Source organism: Coregonus clupeaformis, chromosome 31 (genome assembly GCF_020615455.1).
Source record: "Coregonus clupeaformis isolate EN_2021a chromosome 31, ASM2061545v1, whole genome shotgun sequence".
Classification (NCBI taxonomy): domain Eukaryota; kingdom Metazoa; phylum Chordata; class Actinopteri; order Salmoniformes; family Salmonidae; genus Coregonus; species Coregonus clupeaformis.
This window is the reverse complement of record NC_059222.1, coordinates 21433581-21453274: the sequence shown is the minus strand read 5'-3', so window position 1 is coordinate 21453274 and position 19694 is coordinate 21433581. Positions and strand designations below refer to the sequence as shown.

The 19694-nt window shown below is 43.2% G+C and overlaps 1 protein-coding gene across 4 annotated transcripts in view; it reads right to left on the bottom strand.

Moving 5' to 3' along the window:
- The window catches only part of LOC121547208 (rab11 family-interacting protein 3-like), an 85681-nt gene extending 72323 nt beyond the window's left edge, over positions 1-13358 (bottom strand). For all 4 annotated transcript variants that reach the window (XM_045209801.1, XM_041858358.2, XM_041858359.2 and 1 more), the window contains exon 1: positions 11461-13358. In XM_045209801.1, coding sequence (XP_045065736.1) covers positions 11461-13131 — 1671 coding nt within the window. In that variant the 5' untranslated portion in view covers positions 13132-13358. The remainder of the gene's footprint in view (positions 1-11460) is intronic.
- Between the last annotated feature and the right edge of the window lie 6336 nt (positions 13359-19694).

Sequence of the window (19694 nt, the reverse complement as noted above, 5' to 3'; positions counted from 1 at the left end):
CTTGTATTACCGCTGAGCAAGTAGGGAATAACTAAGCTTTATCTGTTTATAGCCTAGGCCTAGTCCTATTGTCCTTTTACTGAAACAAAAATTGCATTGTGATATCACTAACTCTTGTTAGCTAAGCTATAAAGTTAGGTTATGTGGGCTCTATAGGGCTGTCCAGCCTACGGGGTGGAGAATTTGTGTTAACTAGGCCAGATACCATACAGTCCATGAATCAACTAACCCCAAATCTACTCAAAAGGTCATTACATATCATTATTGAAATTCTGGAGGTATGTCTACTGCTTGATTACTTTCCTAAATGAAGAAAGCAAACAAGTCTGAGCCTATCTTTCTTTCTCTAGTCACGATAGGCCAGGCGGACATCTGAGCAGCAATTGAATTAGCTGTGAAGGGCACAAACTTGCCCACAGCTCTTGGAAACCAGACATGTAAATACCACAGCTCATTGAGAGACACTGAGGTTATCAATCTGCACAATCTGGTTCACAATCCAAAACAAATCCTTGAGAAACATGGACACAAGGATACTACGTAGCTTCACGTGGAAGAGTCTATCAGAAACCAAACACCATGGAATAACACTACGTTAGACCACATCAGCGAACTGAGAAGGTTTACAAAATGTCATGTTAATTGATCTTGTGCCACAAAAACACAATATGGTACCTCACAGTGATGGTCGAGAGTGAAGCAGCCCCCCTCCCTCTCAGAAAACGGGGTCATTGGCAGGTGGCGGTACCCTACCCATTACAGCCCCTCTGACTCAGGCGGATACATTCTACTCTTAATCCTCCCTAACCACTCCGCCTAGGGAGCCATAGATGCCTACGGGGGTGTAGAGGACCGAACAGGGGCAATTTAAAATGGGGGAAGGGGATTAAAAGAGGCAATTAGTCAGCCAGCAACAGAGCCTGCTAATCTATCCCATTCCTGTTGGAAACAACCTCCTGTGCATAGAGTTCTATGGTTTATTAAACTTTGAAATCAATGGTTTTTGTTTGGTATACATTTTAAAGTGAAAGATCTGAGGCCTGGAGTAATTCCGTTACCATGGAATTGCCCTATAATGGAAGTTCATAAAATGCCGACACCAGCAAAAATCCACTTTTTTCAGCTGAAAGACTATTCCCAGAGCTTACCCATGATGTTGCAAAATGATTTAAGTCAATACATTTCGTCAAAGTATTATGTATTTGGGCTTGAACAGAGAAATCCATGTTGTGTGCTTCCTGATAAAATTACGTACATTTAGATCCGACTATAGAGTGGCTTGCGAAAGTATTCACCCCCCTTGGAATTTTCCCTATTATGTTGCCTTACAACATGGAATTAAATTTGATTTTCACAACATGCCTACCACTTTAAAGATGCAAAACATTTTTTATTGTGAAACAAACAAGAAATAAGACAAAAAACAGAAAACTTGAGCGTGCATAACTATTCACCCCCCCAAAGTCAATACTTTGTAGAGCCACCTTTTGTAGCAATTACAGCTGCAAGTCTCTTTGGGTATGTCTCTATAAGCTTGGCACATCTAGCCACTGGAATTTTTGCCCAAAACTGCTCCAGCTCCTTCAAGTTGGATGGGTTCCGCTGGTGTACAGCAATCTTTAAGTCATACCACAGATGTTCAATTGGATTGAGGTCTGGGCTTTGACTAGGCCATTCTAAGATATTTAAATGTTTCCCCTTAAACCACTCAAGTGTTGCTTTAGCAGTATGCTTAGGGTCATTGTCCTGCTGGAAGGTGAACCTCCGTCCCAGTCTCAAATCTCTGGAAGACTGAAACAGGTTTCCCTCAAGAATTTCCCTGTATTTAGTGCCATCCATCATTCCTTCAATTCTGACCAGTTTCCCAGTCCCTGCCGATGAAAAACATCACCACAGCATGATGCTGCCACCACCATGCTTCACTGTGGGGATGATGTTCTCGGGGTGATGAGAGGTGTTGGGTTTGTGTTTTCCTTGATGGCCAAGAAGCTCAATTTTAGTCTCATCTGACCAGATTACATACATCTACATTTTAGTCATTTAGCAGACGTTTTTATCCAGAGCGACTTACAGTTAGTGAGTGCATACATTTTTATACTGGCCCCCCGTGGGAAACGAACCCACAACCCTGGCGTTGCAAGCGCCATGCTCTACCAACTGAGCTACAATTTTAGTCTCATCTGACCAGAGTACCTTCTTCTATATGTTTGGGGAGTCTCCCACATGCCTTTTGGTGAACACCAAACGTGTTTGCTTATTTTATTTCTTTAAGCAATGGCTTTTTTCTGGCCACTCTTCCGTAAAGCCCAGCTCTGTGGAGTGTATGGCTTAAAGTGGTCCTATGGACAGATACTCCAATCTCCGCTGTGGAGCTTTGCAGCTCCTTCAGGGTTATCTTTGGTCTCTTTGTTGCCTCTGATTAAGGCCCTCCTTGACTGGTCCGTGAGTTTTGGTGGGCGGCCCTCTCATGGCAGGTTTGTTGTGGTGCCATATTCTTTCAATTTTCTAATAATTGATTTAATGGTGCTCCGTGGGATGTTCAAAGTCTCTGATATTTTTTTATAGCCCAACCCTGATCTGTACTTCTCCACAACTTTGCCCCTGACCTGTTTGGAGAGATCCTTGGTCTTCATGGTGCTGCTTGCTTGGTGGTGCCCCTTGCTTAGTGGTGTTGCAGATTCTGGGGCCTTTCAGAACAGGTGTATATATACTGAGATCATTTGACAGATCATGTGACACTTAAATAAAGTCCACCTGTGTGCAATCTAACTAATTATGTGACTTCTGAAGGTAATTGGTTGCACCAGATCTTATTTAGGGGCTTCATAGCAAAGGGGGTGAATACATATGCACGCACCACTTTTCTGTTATTTATGTTTTATGAGTTTTTGAAACAAGTTACTTTTGTTCATTTCACTTCACCAATTTGGACTATTTTGTGTATGTCCATTACTAATCCAAATAAAAATCTATTTAATTACAGGTTGTAATGCAACAAAATAGGAAAAACCCCAAGGGGGATGAATACTTTTGCAAGGCACTGTACGTGTCTTGTGAGGGCTGGCATTAGTTAATTTGGAACCACCTACAAAAAACATGTACGTGTGGACTAATTATTTCCTGTTTACAACCTGGTGCTACAGTTTACTGCTGTCTATAATGCACTTAGTTCAATCTAGAGCTGTTGGATGGTCTAACTGAAACGGTGAGTAAAAAGCTAATATTATTCTGATGAGCTACTGACGTTCACTTGGCTATAGTATGCAGCCTGGCAAGGCACACGTTGGCTAGCTTCATGGTTAACGTCACCTAGATAACATTAGCTGGATAGCTAGCTAGTGACATCAAAAGTGGATGAAGACGTGGATAGGTGAAATGTCAACACAGCTGGGATACATAGCCGTTTCTGGGGACATGTTATGCACGGCAGCGCTACAGTAGCAGCAAGAGTAGGCCTATGGGTCATTAACATGTTTAGCTAGCTATAGTATGGGTAACTGTGCGGTGAAGTAAATCCATATGAAGTAGCTAAGTTCATTATATATCTCAGTGAGTAAATCACTGCTTTACCAGTACTAACGTGACTGCAGTGCTTTTATTTGACCAAACACATAGGTGTCTCCAAAACTGCAAGGTGTCTACAGTAATAAACCTAGCTGTCAAAGGGAATGTGTGCTTGATGGTAAATGTGATACAACATACTGCAAGTACATACACAAGTAATATCAAAACATGTAAACTATAGTTCAGATAAAGTTGTAAGGGCAAAACATAATTATGATTTAATTCGCTAGCTAGCTAGATGAGATTGGGCACATATAGCTAGTGAAACTTGTTAATCCCTACATTTTGCACTTCTGTGTTTAGCAGAGTAATATTCTGTCCTATCCAACAGGGGGGGGGGGCCACGTTGACATTTCAATTGTTATGGGGGTCCTCATGAGTACCACTGAAATTAGAACCATGTCTGTGCTCTAACAAGCCACCACTTCCTCCTCTCTTGACCATAACCTATATTACACTAGTGTTATTGTTCGGAGAATACAAGCTAGCTAGTAATTTTGTACGCCATGCACATCAACAGTGTAATATCTGGATGAAGTTTGATAATTCAAATTAAATAATAAGGAATATACAGTAAAATTACATGATATGTATGCATTGTATACACAGGACAGTGGAGTCAGGGATATCGAGAGGGGAGGGGTTTGCCCCTTCAACAACAGCTGGTGTGCAGACTCAAAAGCGGTGGAAGTGTCGACCAGCTGTTCACCAGTCTTGGAATACCTCATGGTCAAATGCTGACCCTTCTACCTCCCGAGGGAGTTTTCAGCTGTTATCGTGCCTGTTGTATACAGTCGTGGTCAAAAGTTTTGAGAATAAAGTTTGCTGCTTCAGTGTTTTTAGATATTTTTGTCAAATGTTACTACGGTATACGGAAGTATAATTACAAGCATTCCATGAGTGTCAAAGGCTTTTATTGACAATTACATTAAATTTATGCAAAGAGTCAATATTTGCAGTGTTGACCCTTCTTTGTCAAGACCTCTGCAATCCGCCCAGGCATGCTGTCAATGAACTTCTGGGCCACATCCTGACTGATTGCAGTGCATTCTTGCATAATCAATGCTTGGAGTTTGTCAGAATTTGAGGGTTTTTGTTTGTCCACCCGCCTCTTGAGGATCGACCACAAGTTCTCAATGGGATTAAGGTCTGGGGAGTTTCCTGACCATGGACCCAAAATGTCGATGTTTTGTTCCCCGAGCCACTTAGTTTTCACTTTTGCCTTGTGGCAAGGTGCTCCATCATGCTGGAAAAGGCATTGGTCGTCACCAAACTGTTCTTGGATGGTTGGGAGAAGTTGCGCTCGGAGGATGTGTTGGTACCATTCTTTATTCATGGCTGTGTTCTTAGGCAAAATTGTGAGTGAGCCCACTCCCTTGGCTGAGAAGCAACCCCACACATGAATGGTCTAAGGATGCTTTACTGTTGGCATGACACAGGACTGATGGTAGCGCTCACCTTGTCTTCTCCGGACAAGGTGTTTTCCGGATGCCTCAAACAATCGGAAAGGGGATTCATCAGAGAAAATGACTTTACCCCAGTCCTCAGCAGTCCAATCCATCTACCTTTTGCAGAATATCAGTCTGTCCCTGATGTTTTTCCTGGAGAGAAGTGGCTTCCTCACTGCACTTCTTGTCACCAGGCCATCCTCCAAAAGTCTTTGCCTCACTGTGCATGCAGAAGCACTCACACCTGCCTGCTGCCATTCCTGAGCAAGCTCTGCACTGGTGGCGCCCCGATCCCGCAGCTGAATCAACTTTAGGAGACGGTCCTGGCGCTTGCTGGACTTTCTTGGGCGCCCTGAAGCCTTCTTCACAACAATTGAACTTCTCTCCTTGAAGTTCTTGAAGATCTGATAAATGGTTGATTTAGGTGTAATCTTACTAGCAGCAATATCCTTGCCTGTGAAGCCCTTTTGGTGCAAAGCAATGATGACAGCAAGTGTTTCCTTGCAGGTAACCATGGTTAACAGAGGAAGAACAATGATTTCAAGCAACACCCTCCTTTTAAAGCTTCCAGTCTGTTATTCTAACTCAATCAGCATGACAGAGTGATCTCCAGCCTTGTCCTCGTCAACACTCTCACCTGTGTTAACGAGAGAATCACCGACATGATGTCAGCTGGTCCTTTTGTGGCAGGGCTGAAATGCAGTGGAAATGTTTTTGGGGGATTAAGTTCATTTTCATGGCAAAGAGGGACTTTGCAATGAATTGCAATTCATCTGATTACTCATCATAACATTCTGGAGTATATGCAAATTGCCATCATAAAAACTGAGGCAGCAGACTTTCTGAAAATTAATATGTGTCATTCTCAAAACATTTGACCACGACTCAGTCCTTGTGCTGACGTTGCTTCCAGAGTCAGTTTGGAACTCGGTAGTGAGTGTTGCAACCGAGGACAGACGATTTTAAGCGCTACGTGCGTCAGCACTCTGCGGTCCCGTTCTGTGAGCTTGTGTGGCCTATCACTTCGCGGCTGAGCCGTTGTTGCTCCTAGATGCTTCCACTTCACAATAACAGCACTTACAGTAGACCGGGGCAGCTCTACCAGGGCAGAAATTTGATGAACTGACTTGTTGGAAAGGTGGCATCCTATGATGGTGCCACATTAAAAGTCACTGAGCTCTTCAGTAAGGCCATTCTACTGCCAATGTTTGTCTATGGAGACGGGTGTGGCTAAAATAGCCGAATCCCCTAATTTGAGGGTTGTCCACATACTTTTGTGTAATATATATATATATATATATATATATATATATATATATATATATACACACACACAGTGAGGGAAAAAAGTATTTGATCCCCTGCTGATTTTGTACGTTTGCCCACTAACAAAGAAATGATCAGTCTATAATTTTAATGGTAGGTTTATTTGAACAGTGAGAGACAGAATAACAACAAAATCCAGAAAAACGCATGTAAAAAATGTTATGAATTGATTTGCATTTTAATGAGGGAAATAAGTATTTGACCCCCTCTCAATCAGAAATAACGATATTATAACCGCGATTGATAACAGACAGTACTGTGCAGCCGTCTTCATCGACCTGGCCAAGGCTTTCGACTCTGTCAACCACCGCATTCTTATTGGCAGACTAAATAGCCTTGGTTTCTCAAATGACTGCCTCGCCTGGTTCACCAACTACTTCTCAGATAGAGTTCAGTGTGTCAAATCGGAGGGCCTGTTGTCTGGACCTATGGCAGTCTCTATGGGGGTGCCACAGGGTTCAATTCTTGGGCCGACACTTTTCTCCGTGTATATCAATGATGTCGCTCTTGCTGCTGGTGACTCTCAGATCCACCTCTACGCAGACGACACCATCTTGTATACATCTGGCCCCTTCATTGGACACTGTGTTAACAAACCTCCAAACGAGCTTCAATGCCATACAACACTCCTTCAGTAGCCTCCAACTGCTCTTAAACACTAGTAAAACTAAATGCATGCTCTTCAATCGAACGCTGCTGGCACCCGCCCACCCGACTAGAATCACCACTCTCGACGGGTCTGACCTAGAGTATGTGGACAACTACAAATACCTAGGTGTCTGGTTAGACTGTAAACTCTCCTTCCAGACTCACATAAAGAATCTCCAATCCAAAGTTAAATCTAGAATCGGTTTCCCTATTTCGCAACAAAGCCTCCTTCACTCATGCTGCCAAACATGCCCTCGTAAAACTGACTATCCTACCGATCCTTGACTTCGGCGATGTCATTTACAAAATAGCCTCCAACACTCTACTCAGCAAATTGGATGTAGTCTATCACAGTGCCATCCATTTTGTCTCCAAAGCCCCATACACTACCCACCACTGTGACCTGTACGCTCTTGTTGGCTGGTCCTCACTACATGTTCGTCGTCAAACCCACTGGCTCCAGGCCATCTATAAATCACTGCTAGGCAAATCCCCGCCTTATCTTAGCTCATTGGTCACCATAGCAGCACCCACCCGTAGTCTGCGCTCCAGCAGGTATATCTCACTGGTCATTCCCAAAGCCAACACCTCCTTTGGCCGCCATTCCTTCCAGTTCTCTGCTGCCAATGACTGGAACGAATTGCAAAAATCTCTGAAGCTGGAGACTCTTATCTCCCTCACTAACTTTAAGCATCAGTTGTCAGAGCACCTTACCGATCACTGCACCTGTACACAGCCCATCTGAAATTAGCCCACCCAACTACCTCATCCCTTTATTGTTACTTATTTTGCTCTTTTGCACCAAAGTATCTCTATTTGCACATAATCTCTTGCACATCTAGCATTCCAGTGTTAATACTATTGTAATTATTTTGCACTATAGCCTATTTATTGCCTTACCTCCATAACTTGCTACATTTGCACACACTGTATATATATTTTCTGTTGTATTTTTGACTTTATGTTTTTTACCCCATATGTAACTCTGTGTTGTTTTTATCGCACTGCTTTGCTTTATCTTGGCCAGGTCGCAGTTGTAAATGAGAACTTGTTCTCAACTGGCTTACCTGGTTAAATAAAGGTGAAAAAAAAAAAGCTCCCAGGTGTCTTTTATACAGGTAACGAGCTGAGATTACTCTTAAAGCACTCTTAAAAGGGAGTGCTCCTAATCTCAGTTTGTTACCTGTATAAAAGACACCTGTCCACAGAAGCAATAAATCAATCAGATTCCAAACTCTTCACCATGGCCAAGACCAAAGAGCTCTCCAAGGATGTCAGGGACAAGATTGTAGACCTACACAAGGCTGGAATGGGCTAAAAGACCATCGCCAAGCAGCTTGGTGAGAAGGTGACAACAGTTGGTGCGATTATTCGCAAATGGAAGAAACACAAAATAACTGTCAATATCCCTCTGCCTGGGGCTCCATGCAAGATCTCACCTCGTGGAGTTGCAATGATCATGAGAACGGTGAGGAATCAGCCCAGAACTACACGGGAGGATCTTGTCAATGATCTCAAGGCAGCTGGGACCATAGTCACCAAGAAAACAATTGGTAACACACTACGCCGTGAAGGACTGAAATCCTGCAGCGCCCGCAAGGTCCCCCTGCTCAAGAAAGCACATATACAGGCCCGTCTGAAGTTTGCCAATGAACATCTGAATGATTCAGAGGAGAACTGGGTGAAAGTGTTGTGGTCAGATGAGACCAAAATCGAGCTCTTTGGCATCAACTCAACTCGCCGTGTTTGGAGGAGGAGGAATGCTGCCTATGACCCCAAGAACACCATCCCCACCATCAAACATGGAGGTGGAAACATTATGGTTTGGGGGTGTTTTTCTGCTAAGGGGACAGGACAACTTCACCGCATCAAAGGGACGATGGACGGGGCCATGTACCGTCAAATCTTGGGTGAGAACCTCCTTCCCTCAGCCAGGGCATTGAAAATGGGTCGTGGATGGGTATTCCAGCATGACAATGACACAAAACACACGGCCAAGGCAACAAAGGAGTGGCTCAAGAAGAAGCACATTAAGGTCCTGGAGTGGCCTAGCCAGTCTCCAGACCTTAATCCCATAGAAAATCTGTGGAGGGAGCTGAAGGTTTGAGTTGCCAAACGTCAGCCTCGAAACGTTAATGACTTGGAGAAGATCTGCAAAGAGGAGTGGGACAAAATCCCTCCTGAGATGTGTGCAGACCTGGTGGCCAACTACAAGAAACGTCTGACCTCTGTGATTGCCAACAAGGGTTTTGCCACCAAGTACTAAGTCATGTTTTGCAGAGGGGTCAAATACTTATTTCCCTCATTAAAATGCAAATCAATTTATAAAAATTTTTACATGCGTTTTTCTGGATTTTGTTGTTATTCTGTCTCTCACTGTTCAAATAACCCTACCATTAAAATTATAGACTGATCATGTCTTTGTCAGTGGGCAAACATACAAAATCAGCAGGGGATCAAATACTTTTTTCCCTCACTGTGTAATATATATATATATATATATATATATATATATATATATATATATATAGAGAGAGAGATAGTGTAGGTTATAGGCCTACTGTTCACTCAAATTAAGTTCAGAATTTTGATAACTAAAAGACAGATTAGTCTGTCATTGTCTTCTCTTTACACCAATAGCCATCTGCTTTCAAAGCTGTGTTTTCCCGCGATTGTATTTTGAAACATTGCGATGTGCCTGGCTGGGCCTCTACTTTTCACTGACCGTCACAACTCCATCATCTTGCTATTTGCCACTCCACGCTGCCCAAATTGCGGGCCCTTCCGTCTGTAGGAAATGCGATTTAAAACAATCCAGCTTTTTTGTTGTTGTTATAAGCTAATGATCCTCTGTGGCCAAATCATGCTTTCTGGTGTAGAAGCCTATTTTTTATGATTTTATTTATGTATAGACAGGAGTAGGCTAATTAGGTTATAATTTCGGCAATTAAATAAAATGTAGGAGAAGTTTAGCTTCCCCTAGCCTAATGGACGCACCGCATATGTGTCACCAGTTACACTGGTATTTGCATCCAACCTTTCGCCTGTTATTGGCAACTGAAAGGTTGGGTGCTTACTGGAAGTAGGCCTAGGTCTACTTGTTATGAACAGACTTTTGAGACTGGCACAAAGGCAAGAATGTTGGACAACAGAGGAACCTGACACCTTATTTACTTTATTGTTTATGTACTAAACCAAGATTTTGGCGTACAGATAATAGCACATCCAAAACCTTAGCACAGCCCTGTCCTCTTGACCAAATAATAAAATGGCCTCCATGGCCTTGCAGTGGAATAAATCAGGGTGGGTTCTGAGTAAAACTAAAGGACTATTAAAAAAAGGGGAAACTCTATACCCACATCACCCAAAGTACAATTATTTTCACAAAAGGGATGCCAATCAAATTATTTGACACCTTTCACGCCCAACAGCTGTGGAGGGCATTTGTATGTTTTTCTTGACATGGCAACACTTCCTAAGTAAAACCACATAATTGAAGTGATAGGCCTGGGTGTAACGCAAGATCCCTGGGATGGGATTGGAGAATGGGTGAAGGTCACAGGATGGAGCAGATTTCGCATCTGATTATCCAGTACAATGGGATGAGGTATGTTACCTAGCAGCACGTGGTCATCTTCGTGCCTCGCTTTGTTGAATAAGAGGGATGAAGGTACCAGGCCATTTCAGCCCATGTTTTCCTTCAGGCTTATCACTATGTTCATGCCAAATCCCAGCTCTTGAACACTGACCATCCTCACATAATTCACGTCAAACCCAAGCTATAGAGCATGAAAATATTCTCAAGCCTTGTCTGATCATGTTTCAATAGGGTGTTCACAAACCCTTTGTAGCCTAGTTTACTATTATTGCTGATAAAATAAATGCAAAGCTGGAGGTTTGCGTTTAGGGTTTGAATTATAAAATAGCCTAATGTTCTTCAGCAAAGCCCTAGTGCTCAGGTTTCTGTGGTTCTATTGCATTTCTGGGTAACGTAAACCCCCAGTGAGCTACCTCTTCAAGGAAAAGAATAAATAAGAATAAGAGTACCGTATATGCCTATTCTGTGAGAAAATGTTACCTGAAGCTTATAATCTAGGCACCTCTTACTCTATCTGAAACTGGTTGTGATAATGAGCATTAGCAGACGCCTACCAGTTTGCTTGGCTGCCTAGTCTTTGTTACAAAATAGCCTACAAATAAAAGCCTTTCACCCTTTGAGGAAACACTGACATCTGAGGGATGGATTTCAGTTTATGTAATTAACTAAGCTTTTAAAGGAAGCTCTCTAAAGTAACGTGGAAAATCAATAGTAAGTCATTTAGACAGAATGAGCCTCATGATCTCTAGGTTAACAAGCATACCGAACCCTTTCAGATTGCCAATTCACCATGACCTTATACTCCATTGTCAACTGACTGGGAGCTGAATAGCAAAAACAACACACAGACAAAAATCTAAAAGAGGTGTGTCTCACCTGGTCAGCCCCATAGGCAGCAGCAAACTCCATAAACTCCTCAATGCGTACAAATCCATCCCCATCCTGGTCCAGAGCGTCAAACACGGCCATCAGAGGTGACGGGTCTTTCTCTCTCCGATTCACTATGGGAACCACGGGCATGGAGTCAGACCCCACCATCTTAGAGAGTGACAGATTCTCCACTGCTTGTTCACTAGTCCATCCAGACTCAGAAGACGAACCATTCAACTCCAGAACAGGGTAATCAAAACTATCCCGTTTGTGACAATCCGTGGGTCCGGCAAACAGGTCCAAGTCTGCCAACCTTTCCCCATCACTCTGTTCAGTTTGTAAAGCAGGAATACAGTCACCCTGTATAGCCTCGGGTGGTTTCAAGTGCCAAGTTTCCTCATCGCGCAGCGCATCTGAGGTAATGCACTGATCCAGAGCCATTTCCTCCTCTCCCTCATGTTTGGTAACATCAAAGATCACTTTGTCTTCCATCAAATCCTGGGGGCCATTCTCCTCCGAGCTGCAGCCACTGGGCAGGTGACCCAGGATCGAAGCATCTCTGTCGGAGAGGACTTTTGGTGACAGGGGTTCAATCAATGGTGAGGAGTTCAGAAAGAGGGACGAGTCCCCCTCACCTATGTGGTCCGAGAGAGTCAGGATTGCAGTAGCTAGCGTGTGTTCCTGCTCTGAATCCTCTGCAGGTGAATCTGATGTAGCACCTGTGCAGGTAGGTGAGTCGAGATGAGTAGGGCAGAGGCTGAGGCCACAGTCGGGAACCTCCAGATCCAGCAAAGGCACAGATCCCACCTGAACCTCTGGCAATAGGCTAGGGCAATCAAAAGGGATGGCGTTTTGTGAGAGGCTGCTCTCAGGTAAACCTTCTGCGGTAATGTTACTGACCGTGGGCAGATCAGTCACAGGTCCCAGGAATAAACCTTTGTCCCCGGTTTCAGGTGGCACAGACTCCCCACCCTGCAAGGGAGGAGGGAGGCCTCTGTCCTCATCCATTGACGGGAATAAAAGCTTCTCACTGACACCCTGTGGGTTTACCTCACCTGAAGGAGCAGGGCCGGGGGAAAAAGGGGAGTGTTCAGATGAGAGGTGATCTACCAATAAAGAGGAAGCCTCAGCGTTGGTATCCGGAGTCCTATCTGAAACCTTCACAGTAGAAGGAGGTTTACTGAGTGTTATCAGCTCCCTGTGACAGGTAACAGGGTCTCTGTCACCCACAGGTGGATTTTGTTCCTCGCAGGCTGAGTTGTCCCTGAACAAATTAGCCATTTTGGAGAATAACAGCCCAGGTAGAGGACTGTCACTGACATTGTTATGTTCCTCAATTTTGTATTTGAGAGGCGATACCTCTGCAGGTTTACCCAGGGGAACATCTTGGGAATGATTAGATTGATATCCCTTCCATGGCAAGATCTGATCTCCACCAGAGTAACTGGAGGTCCTGAAAAGGCTGTCTAAATTTAAGGCGTTCTCCTGAAAAAGCTCTTCCAGGCTTAGAGATACACCCTGGTCGACTTTCTGGAAATCCAAACCTGTCTGACCACTTTCTCTCTGAGGCAGTATGGCTCCTTTGTCTGAATCCATGAGGAGGAATCCATGGGAGGGTATGCGTTCTGGATCCCACTCTGAATGCCCCAGAGGGCTAGACATCAGAGTCTGTTCCATTTAAGTAGATAGCTAATTCCTGAGCAAATTAGAAAATTATAATTCCTTTATTTCAAAGTCAACATCCAATTCTTCCTCAGTTTCAATATTGTTGTTATTCTACACATGGTAGTCGACATCCTTGATTAGATCCATGGGCAGATTTTGCATGATGGTAAATAAAACACCTGCCTTCACTGTCTAATTTATGAAATCTTAGCACTGTGTAAATGCCTTAGTGCTTACAACTAGTGTAGCCCCCCCATATTTATTGATTTGTCTACTTGCCATAATTGTTGTTGCCTAAATAATCCACTACTCATGCATTTACCCCGTCTAAGCATGCACTTTTTAAATGGTATCAACAACTAAACCAATGTGTATTTTCAGATTATGAACTTTGATTTCTACTTTGGAATGCAACAAATACATTGGTGACATGTGACTTACCAAAATAACGCTAAAACTAAATAGAAATGTTCTAAGAACCAACATATTACTGAGGCAACAACAGGCTAACGTCATAAAATGTATATGATTCACACAAAAAAGTTGATGCGATATCACACAAAAAGATGAGTTCCTGTAATAGTAAGTGACTTGATCAGTTTAGCGTGCTAGAAAATGGTCAAACCTGACCAAGGAGAAAGGAAGTAAATGAGAAACACGGCGTGTTATCTAAAACACACATTAATTGTCCCCATCTCCAGCATTGGGACTAATGCGAGGGGACCTTCTTGCTTACACAGCTGACTGCCTAACACTTCAGTCTGAAAATATTAAGCAGCACATGGGATTCATGCTATCAATTGGATTTAATAAATACCACCAACGCGTTAAAGTTCTTTTAACTAGTTAACATGTGCTAACAAGGTCCAAAATGTTAGCCCTAGATTATCCACAATTTGGTTGCAAAGTGTGACCGTTTTAACAGGCTAGCCAGCTAGCTTTTCGCCAATGTGATATGCGTCAGGGCTTGTCAGAGGATGATAATACGCCAACCTTGAAGTAAATAAATAACGTTAGCTTGCTAGCTAACTTGGCTAGTTAGCAACGCGTGACTCTTTTTACATACGATTGAAATAGTTAGGCTTGCTTGCTGACTGACAACATGTTTAATAATGTAATATTAACATTGATTTAACGTTACGTTAACGCTTCCGAACATCCCCACCAGTCTCATATCTGAAGGACGCTTTAGTTAGCTAGAAACGTTAGCTTGTTAACTAGAAGCTAGCTAACAAGACAAATCGTCCATCTCTGATTCTGAAACTAAATTAGACTGGCTATGAGGACATGTAGCTAATTTAATCTTCCCAGTAAAGTTAGTTTGTCCGTTTTGTCAATAATTCTGATTTACATCCGCGTTTAGTGTTTTCATCCAGATGTTTCGAATCCAAGATAGCTAACTTAACATTATTCCAAGAATCATCCACCTGTGTCAGGAACAAATTCAGTCTGCTTGCTTAAAATTTCTTCAGCTATTCCCGGCCTCCCGAAATGTATTTACCATCCTAACGCTCTCCAAAGACATGATGTCCGTCAGAAGATGCTCCGGAATGTGTCAAATATACAAAATATGTTGCCAATATTTAGCTAGCGTACAACAGAGGCCGTTCACACTTTCATCAGCAGCAAATGCCCCTGCCAACCCCCTCAGCCGCATACAGCAGTGATGTTTCACGCACGCGCATAGAACGAACCGCAGTCTCCAAAATACACCTGCTCGTCGAACATCTCATTACAAAATCATGGGCAATTAATATAGAGTTGGTCCCCCTTTTGCTGCTATAACAGCCTCCACTCTTTTGGGAAGGCTTTCCAATACATGTTAGAACATTGCTGCGGGGACTTGCTTCCATTCAGCCACAAGAGGATTAGTGAGTCGGGCACTGATGTTGGGCGATTAGGCCTGGCTCGCAGTCGGCGTTCCAATTCATCCCAAAGGTGTTGGTTGGAGTTGAGGTCAGGGCTCTGTGAAGGCCAGTCAAGTTCTTCCACACTGATCTCAACAAACCATTTCTGTATGGACGGGGGCATTGTAATGCTGAAACAGGAAAGGGCCTTTCCCAAACTGTTGCCACAAAGTTGGAAGCACAGAATCATCTAGAATGTCGTTGTATGTTGTAGCGTTAAGATTTCCCTTCACTGGAACTAAGAGGCCTAGCCCAAACGATGAAAAACAGCCACAGACCATTATTCCTCCTCCACCAAACTTTACAGTTGGCACTATGCATTGAGGCAGGTAGCATTCTCCGGGAATCCAACAAACCCAGATTCGTCCGTCAGACTGCCAAATGATGAAGCGTGATTCATCATTCCAGAGAACACGTTTCCACTGCTCCAGAGTCCAATGGTGGAGAGCTTTACAGCACTCCAGCTGACGCTTGGCATTCCGCATGGTGATCTTTTAGGCTTGTGTGAGGCTGCTTTGCCATGGAAACCCATTTCATGAAGCTCCTGACGAACAGTCCTGGTGCTGATGTTGCTTCCAGAGGCAGTTTGAAACTCAGTAGTGATTGTTTCATCCAAGGACAGACCATTTTTACGCGCTACGCGCTTCAGCACTTGGCAGTCCCGCTCTGTGAGCTTGTGTGGCCTACCACTTTGGGGATGAGCCGTTGTTGCTTCTAGACGTTTCCACTTCACAATAACAGCACTTACAGTTGACCGGGGCAGATCTAGCAGGGCAGAAATTTGACGAACTGACTTGTTGGAAAAGTGGCATCCTATGACAGTGCCACGTTGAAAGCCACTGAGCTCTTCAGTAAGACCATTCTACTGCCAATGTTTGTGTATGGAGATTGCATGGCTGTGTGCTCTATTTTATACACCTGTCAGCAACAGGTGTGGCTGAAATAGCTGAATTCACTAATTTGAAGGGGTGTCCACATACTTTTGTATATATAGTGTACCTCTGTGTAGGCTTTTAAAAGCATTGTCTAACCATTGTTTATCTGATATTTGTACATCCATGGGGTTATGCTCATTCTCCAGAATAAAAAATAACACAAACAGTGATTGTGAGTGGTACCCTGTCTTCCTCATCTAAATAATACATTTGATGTTCTTGGTGGTTTTCTTAGGCTTTTTTTTTCTCATAATGGTGAACGATTAATGTAAAGGGTATATTGAGAATGAAGTTCAGCATCTGAGCAACACAAAATGTGATGTCTTACTTTAGTGTCTACCAAAAATAGGCAATTATCTACACCAGTGTTTCCCAACCGGTGGTACGAAGAAAAAAAAGATTGGGAAAAATATTAACCTCCCCAAAATATATATTTACGTCATTTCAATTTTAATAGGCAGGAAAACATTTACTGAGGACACTGGTGTGAAATCTCTAGTTATTTTATATTTATAGGCCTCATTTTTTACTTCAGTTTCGGTATGTGCGCTTTTCTCTGTCTACTTGGCCTCTGCACGCCCGCCCGCAGTGTTGCCAACTCCTCAGTAAGGAAAGTCGCTATTGGCTGTCCTAAAAGTCGCTAGAAGTCGCTACATGACGTCATCACCTCATTTGCATAATTTGCCATGTGCATGTAATTGTGATGGACGCTGTAGGAGAGAGGAATTACGTTGTGGGAGAGACAAAAAGTAAGTGAAAAACACCCTACATTTACATCCCGCCCTGAATGTAAGCATGTACATTCAGGGCGGGATCAGCCAGCGGCGGCTTCCCGCATGTGTAACCGGTGTGAAATGGCTAGCTAGTTAGCGGTGCGCGCTAGTAGCATTTCAATCGGTGACGTCACTCGCTCTGAGACCTTGAAGTAGTTGTTTCCCTTGCTCTGCAAGGGCCGTGGCTTTTGTGGAGCGACGGGTAACGGTGCTTCGAGGGTGACTGTTGTCGATGTGTGCAGAGGGTCCCTGGTTCAAGCCCAGGTAGGGGCGAGGAGAGGGACGGAAGCAACGCTGTTACACATGCGCGATTCATTTGCAGTCTGGACGCGGAGGGGTGAACATCTCCTGCTCTGACTGGGAGGGACTGCTGTGCGAGGACTGGGCCGCCTGCTCGTTGAGAAGAGTATGAACGATACGTGCTTTCACATCAGAGTCTCCAAAAGTTTCCAATAACACCAGAAAAATTCGCTAGATTTGTCGCTAGTCGCTTTTTTGAAAATGTTTTGCTAGAGGGGTCTGACAACTCGCTAAATATAGCGACAAAGTCGCTAAATTGGCTCAATGTTTGATCCTCTTCTCGTGCCAAGTGCATGTGATCCTTTGCGCTGTGCGCTAGAGTGCCTGTTGCTGTTATCCTCGCTGAAACTATGATTGATAAGACAGCAGCTGATGCACTGAAGACTGTACCATTGTCAAATAACACTGTGTGCGGTAGGGTCGATGACACGGGCGTTGATATTGTTGATCAATTGGTGAGAAAAAAAAGTTATAAATCCTGTCCATTTTCTCTGCAGTTGGACGAATCGACTGATGTCAGTGGGGAAGCCAAGTTGATTGCGTTTGTGTGATACAGAGACATTTCGGAAATGAATGAGCACATTCTGTTCTGTTAGAAGCTAACGGGGAGAACTACAGGTGAGGATGTGTTTCACGTTGGTGACATCTTTTTATCAGAGCACAATCAGGATTGGGAATCCTGTGTTTATGTATGCACGGATCGTGCTGCATCAATGCCTGTGAGAGTGAAATGATAAATTGCCCACATAAAAAAGGTATATCCCACTGTATCATTCACAGAGAGGCATTGGCCAGCAAGAGAATGAGTCCTGAGTTACATTATGTTTTGAATGACGCAGTAAAAGTGGTTGCCTTTATTATGTCCAGGCCTCTGAATCACATTTACATTTACATTTTAGTCATTTAGCAGACGCTGTGATGACAGTGGGACTGAGCACCAGCAGCTACTGTTTCACACCGACGTCCGTTGGCAAACCAGAGGGAAAACGTTACAAAGGCTTTTTGAGCTGCATGCCAAAGTGATTTTCTGTCTGAGCACTCACACCCCCTTGTGGCTGTGTTCGAGGACACAGACTGGGGATCCCGCCTTGCTCATCTTGCTGATGTGTTCACTAAACTCTCCAAGGTAAAGACACACATTCTACATGTATGACAAAGTGTGTGGATTCATGAAGAATAACTAACTTTGGGAGAGGAAATGTGAAGATGGGAATATAAGTTGTTTCCAGCAGCTTGACGCTTACCTTTTTACAGGTGATGTTGACAGAGCTCCTATGGTGTAAATAGTAAGCTCACATTTATCCAAACTCAACAGTGAGCTCAACTTCTACTTCCCTGACATTGAAAACAAGTCTGCCAATCTTGACTGGGTGCGTAAAGAAATGTTTTGTCAAATGTACACCTAATTTAGGAATCACGCTGGTCGCATGCGCATGAGGGGGTACTTCAGGCAGGGGTACAGTACCCCAAAAGTGTTGGTTACCACTGATCTACACACATTGCAGCCTAACCACCTCTCCTCTCCCTGGTTTAAAGGTGAAAGACCCAATTTAAACTGCATTGCACATTGGCGCCCCCCTCAGGTGGGTTTGCGTTAATGCATATTCATTTAACGAAAGAAAAGGTGCTACACCAAAATCTGTATAATCTCTGGCTATACTATTGGTGCTACTGTTTCTTTCACTTTTTATCTTGATCAATATGGACATAGTGTAGGGCAGGCCTATGTAAAAACGTAGTGTTTGCTTGGAGGAGTAATTTTCTACCGTATCAATACTCAAACTCAGTACATATTATTATTATTATTATTATTATAACTTTCAGGGACTGCAACCGCCGATTAAGAGGTTGGGAAAATGTTATGATGTTCAATATGCAGGCACAGTTTTTAAGTGTCATTATAAAAAGGTTTATTAGGAAAGTTCTGTACTTTGTATGTGGAAATTGTAAGTGCTTTACAATGAAATACTACAGAAGGCGATTTTACTAATCACTATAAGAGTTCATCAACATTTTGATTCTTAATCCAAAGTAGTTGTTGAATAACTATCATCTAAAACTGGTGTGGATTTACTCAAATTAACCCAACACTTGAAACCCAACCATTTATCCAGTTTCAACATGTGGATGTGAAGTATTTTTAGGTCAATGTTTTTTAGGCAATATTTGAGTGTTTACCTCCTATTTTCCTCGTAACCACTATCAGCTATGGTAGCTTTCCAGTCTCAAAGATTGTACATGGCAAATCCTTTGATTTATACGTTGCAGATTATTCATAATCTGCCACTTTATCTTCACCATCTACTTGTCTTTCTTCAGTTAAAATGACCAATAGCCTGAAACAAAAATAAACACAATTTGATTTAATAGTATCTGCATATTAAATAATAACAGTCAATGCTTCTCTATCTAATGTATCCAAGGCCACAGCAGGAAATGGAACAAATTAGGAAATCAGTTAGATCAAACTCAGGTCAAAACACCACCCCTATAACTATGCCACTGCGCCAGAAAAACGTATTTCTAGATGAAAGTTAAATGCACTATACTGAGTGTCTTGACAGTATCCACAACACAACTTCACAATGTCCTCCTCTCCTAGACCTACATCTCCACTTCCTCTCCTGTCCTACACACCTGGGACGGGGGGAGGGTCCGTG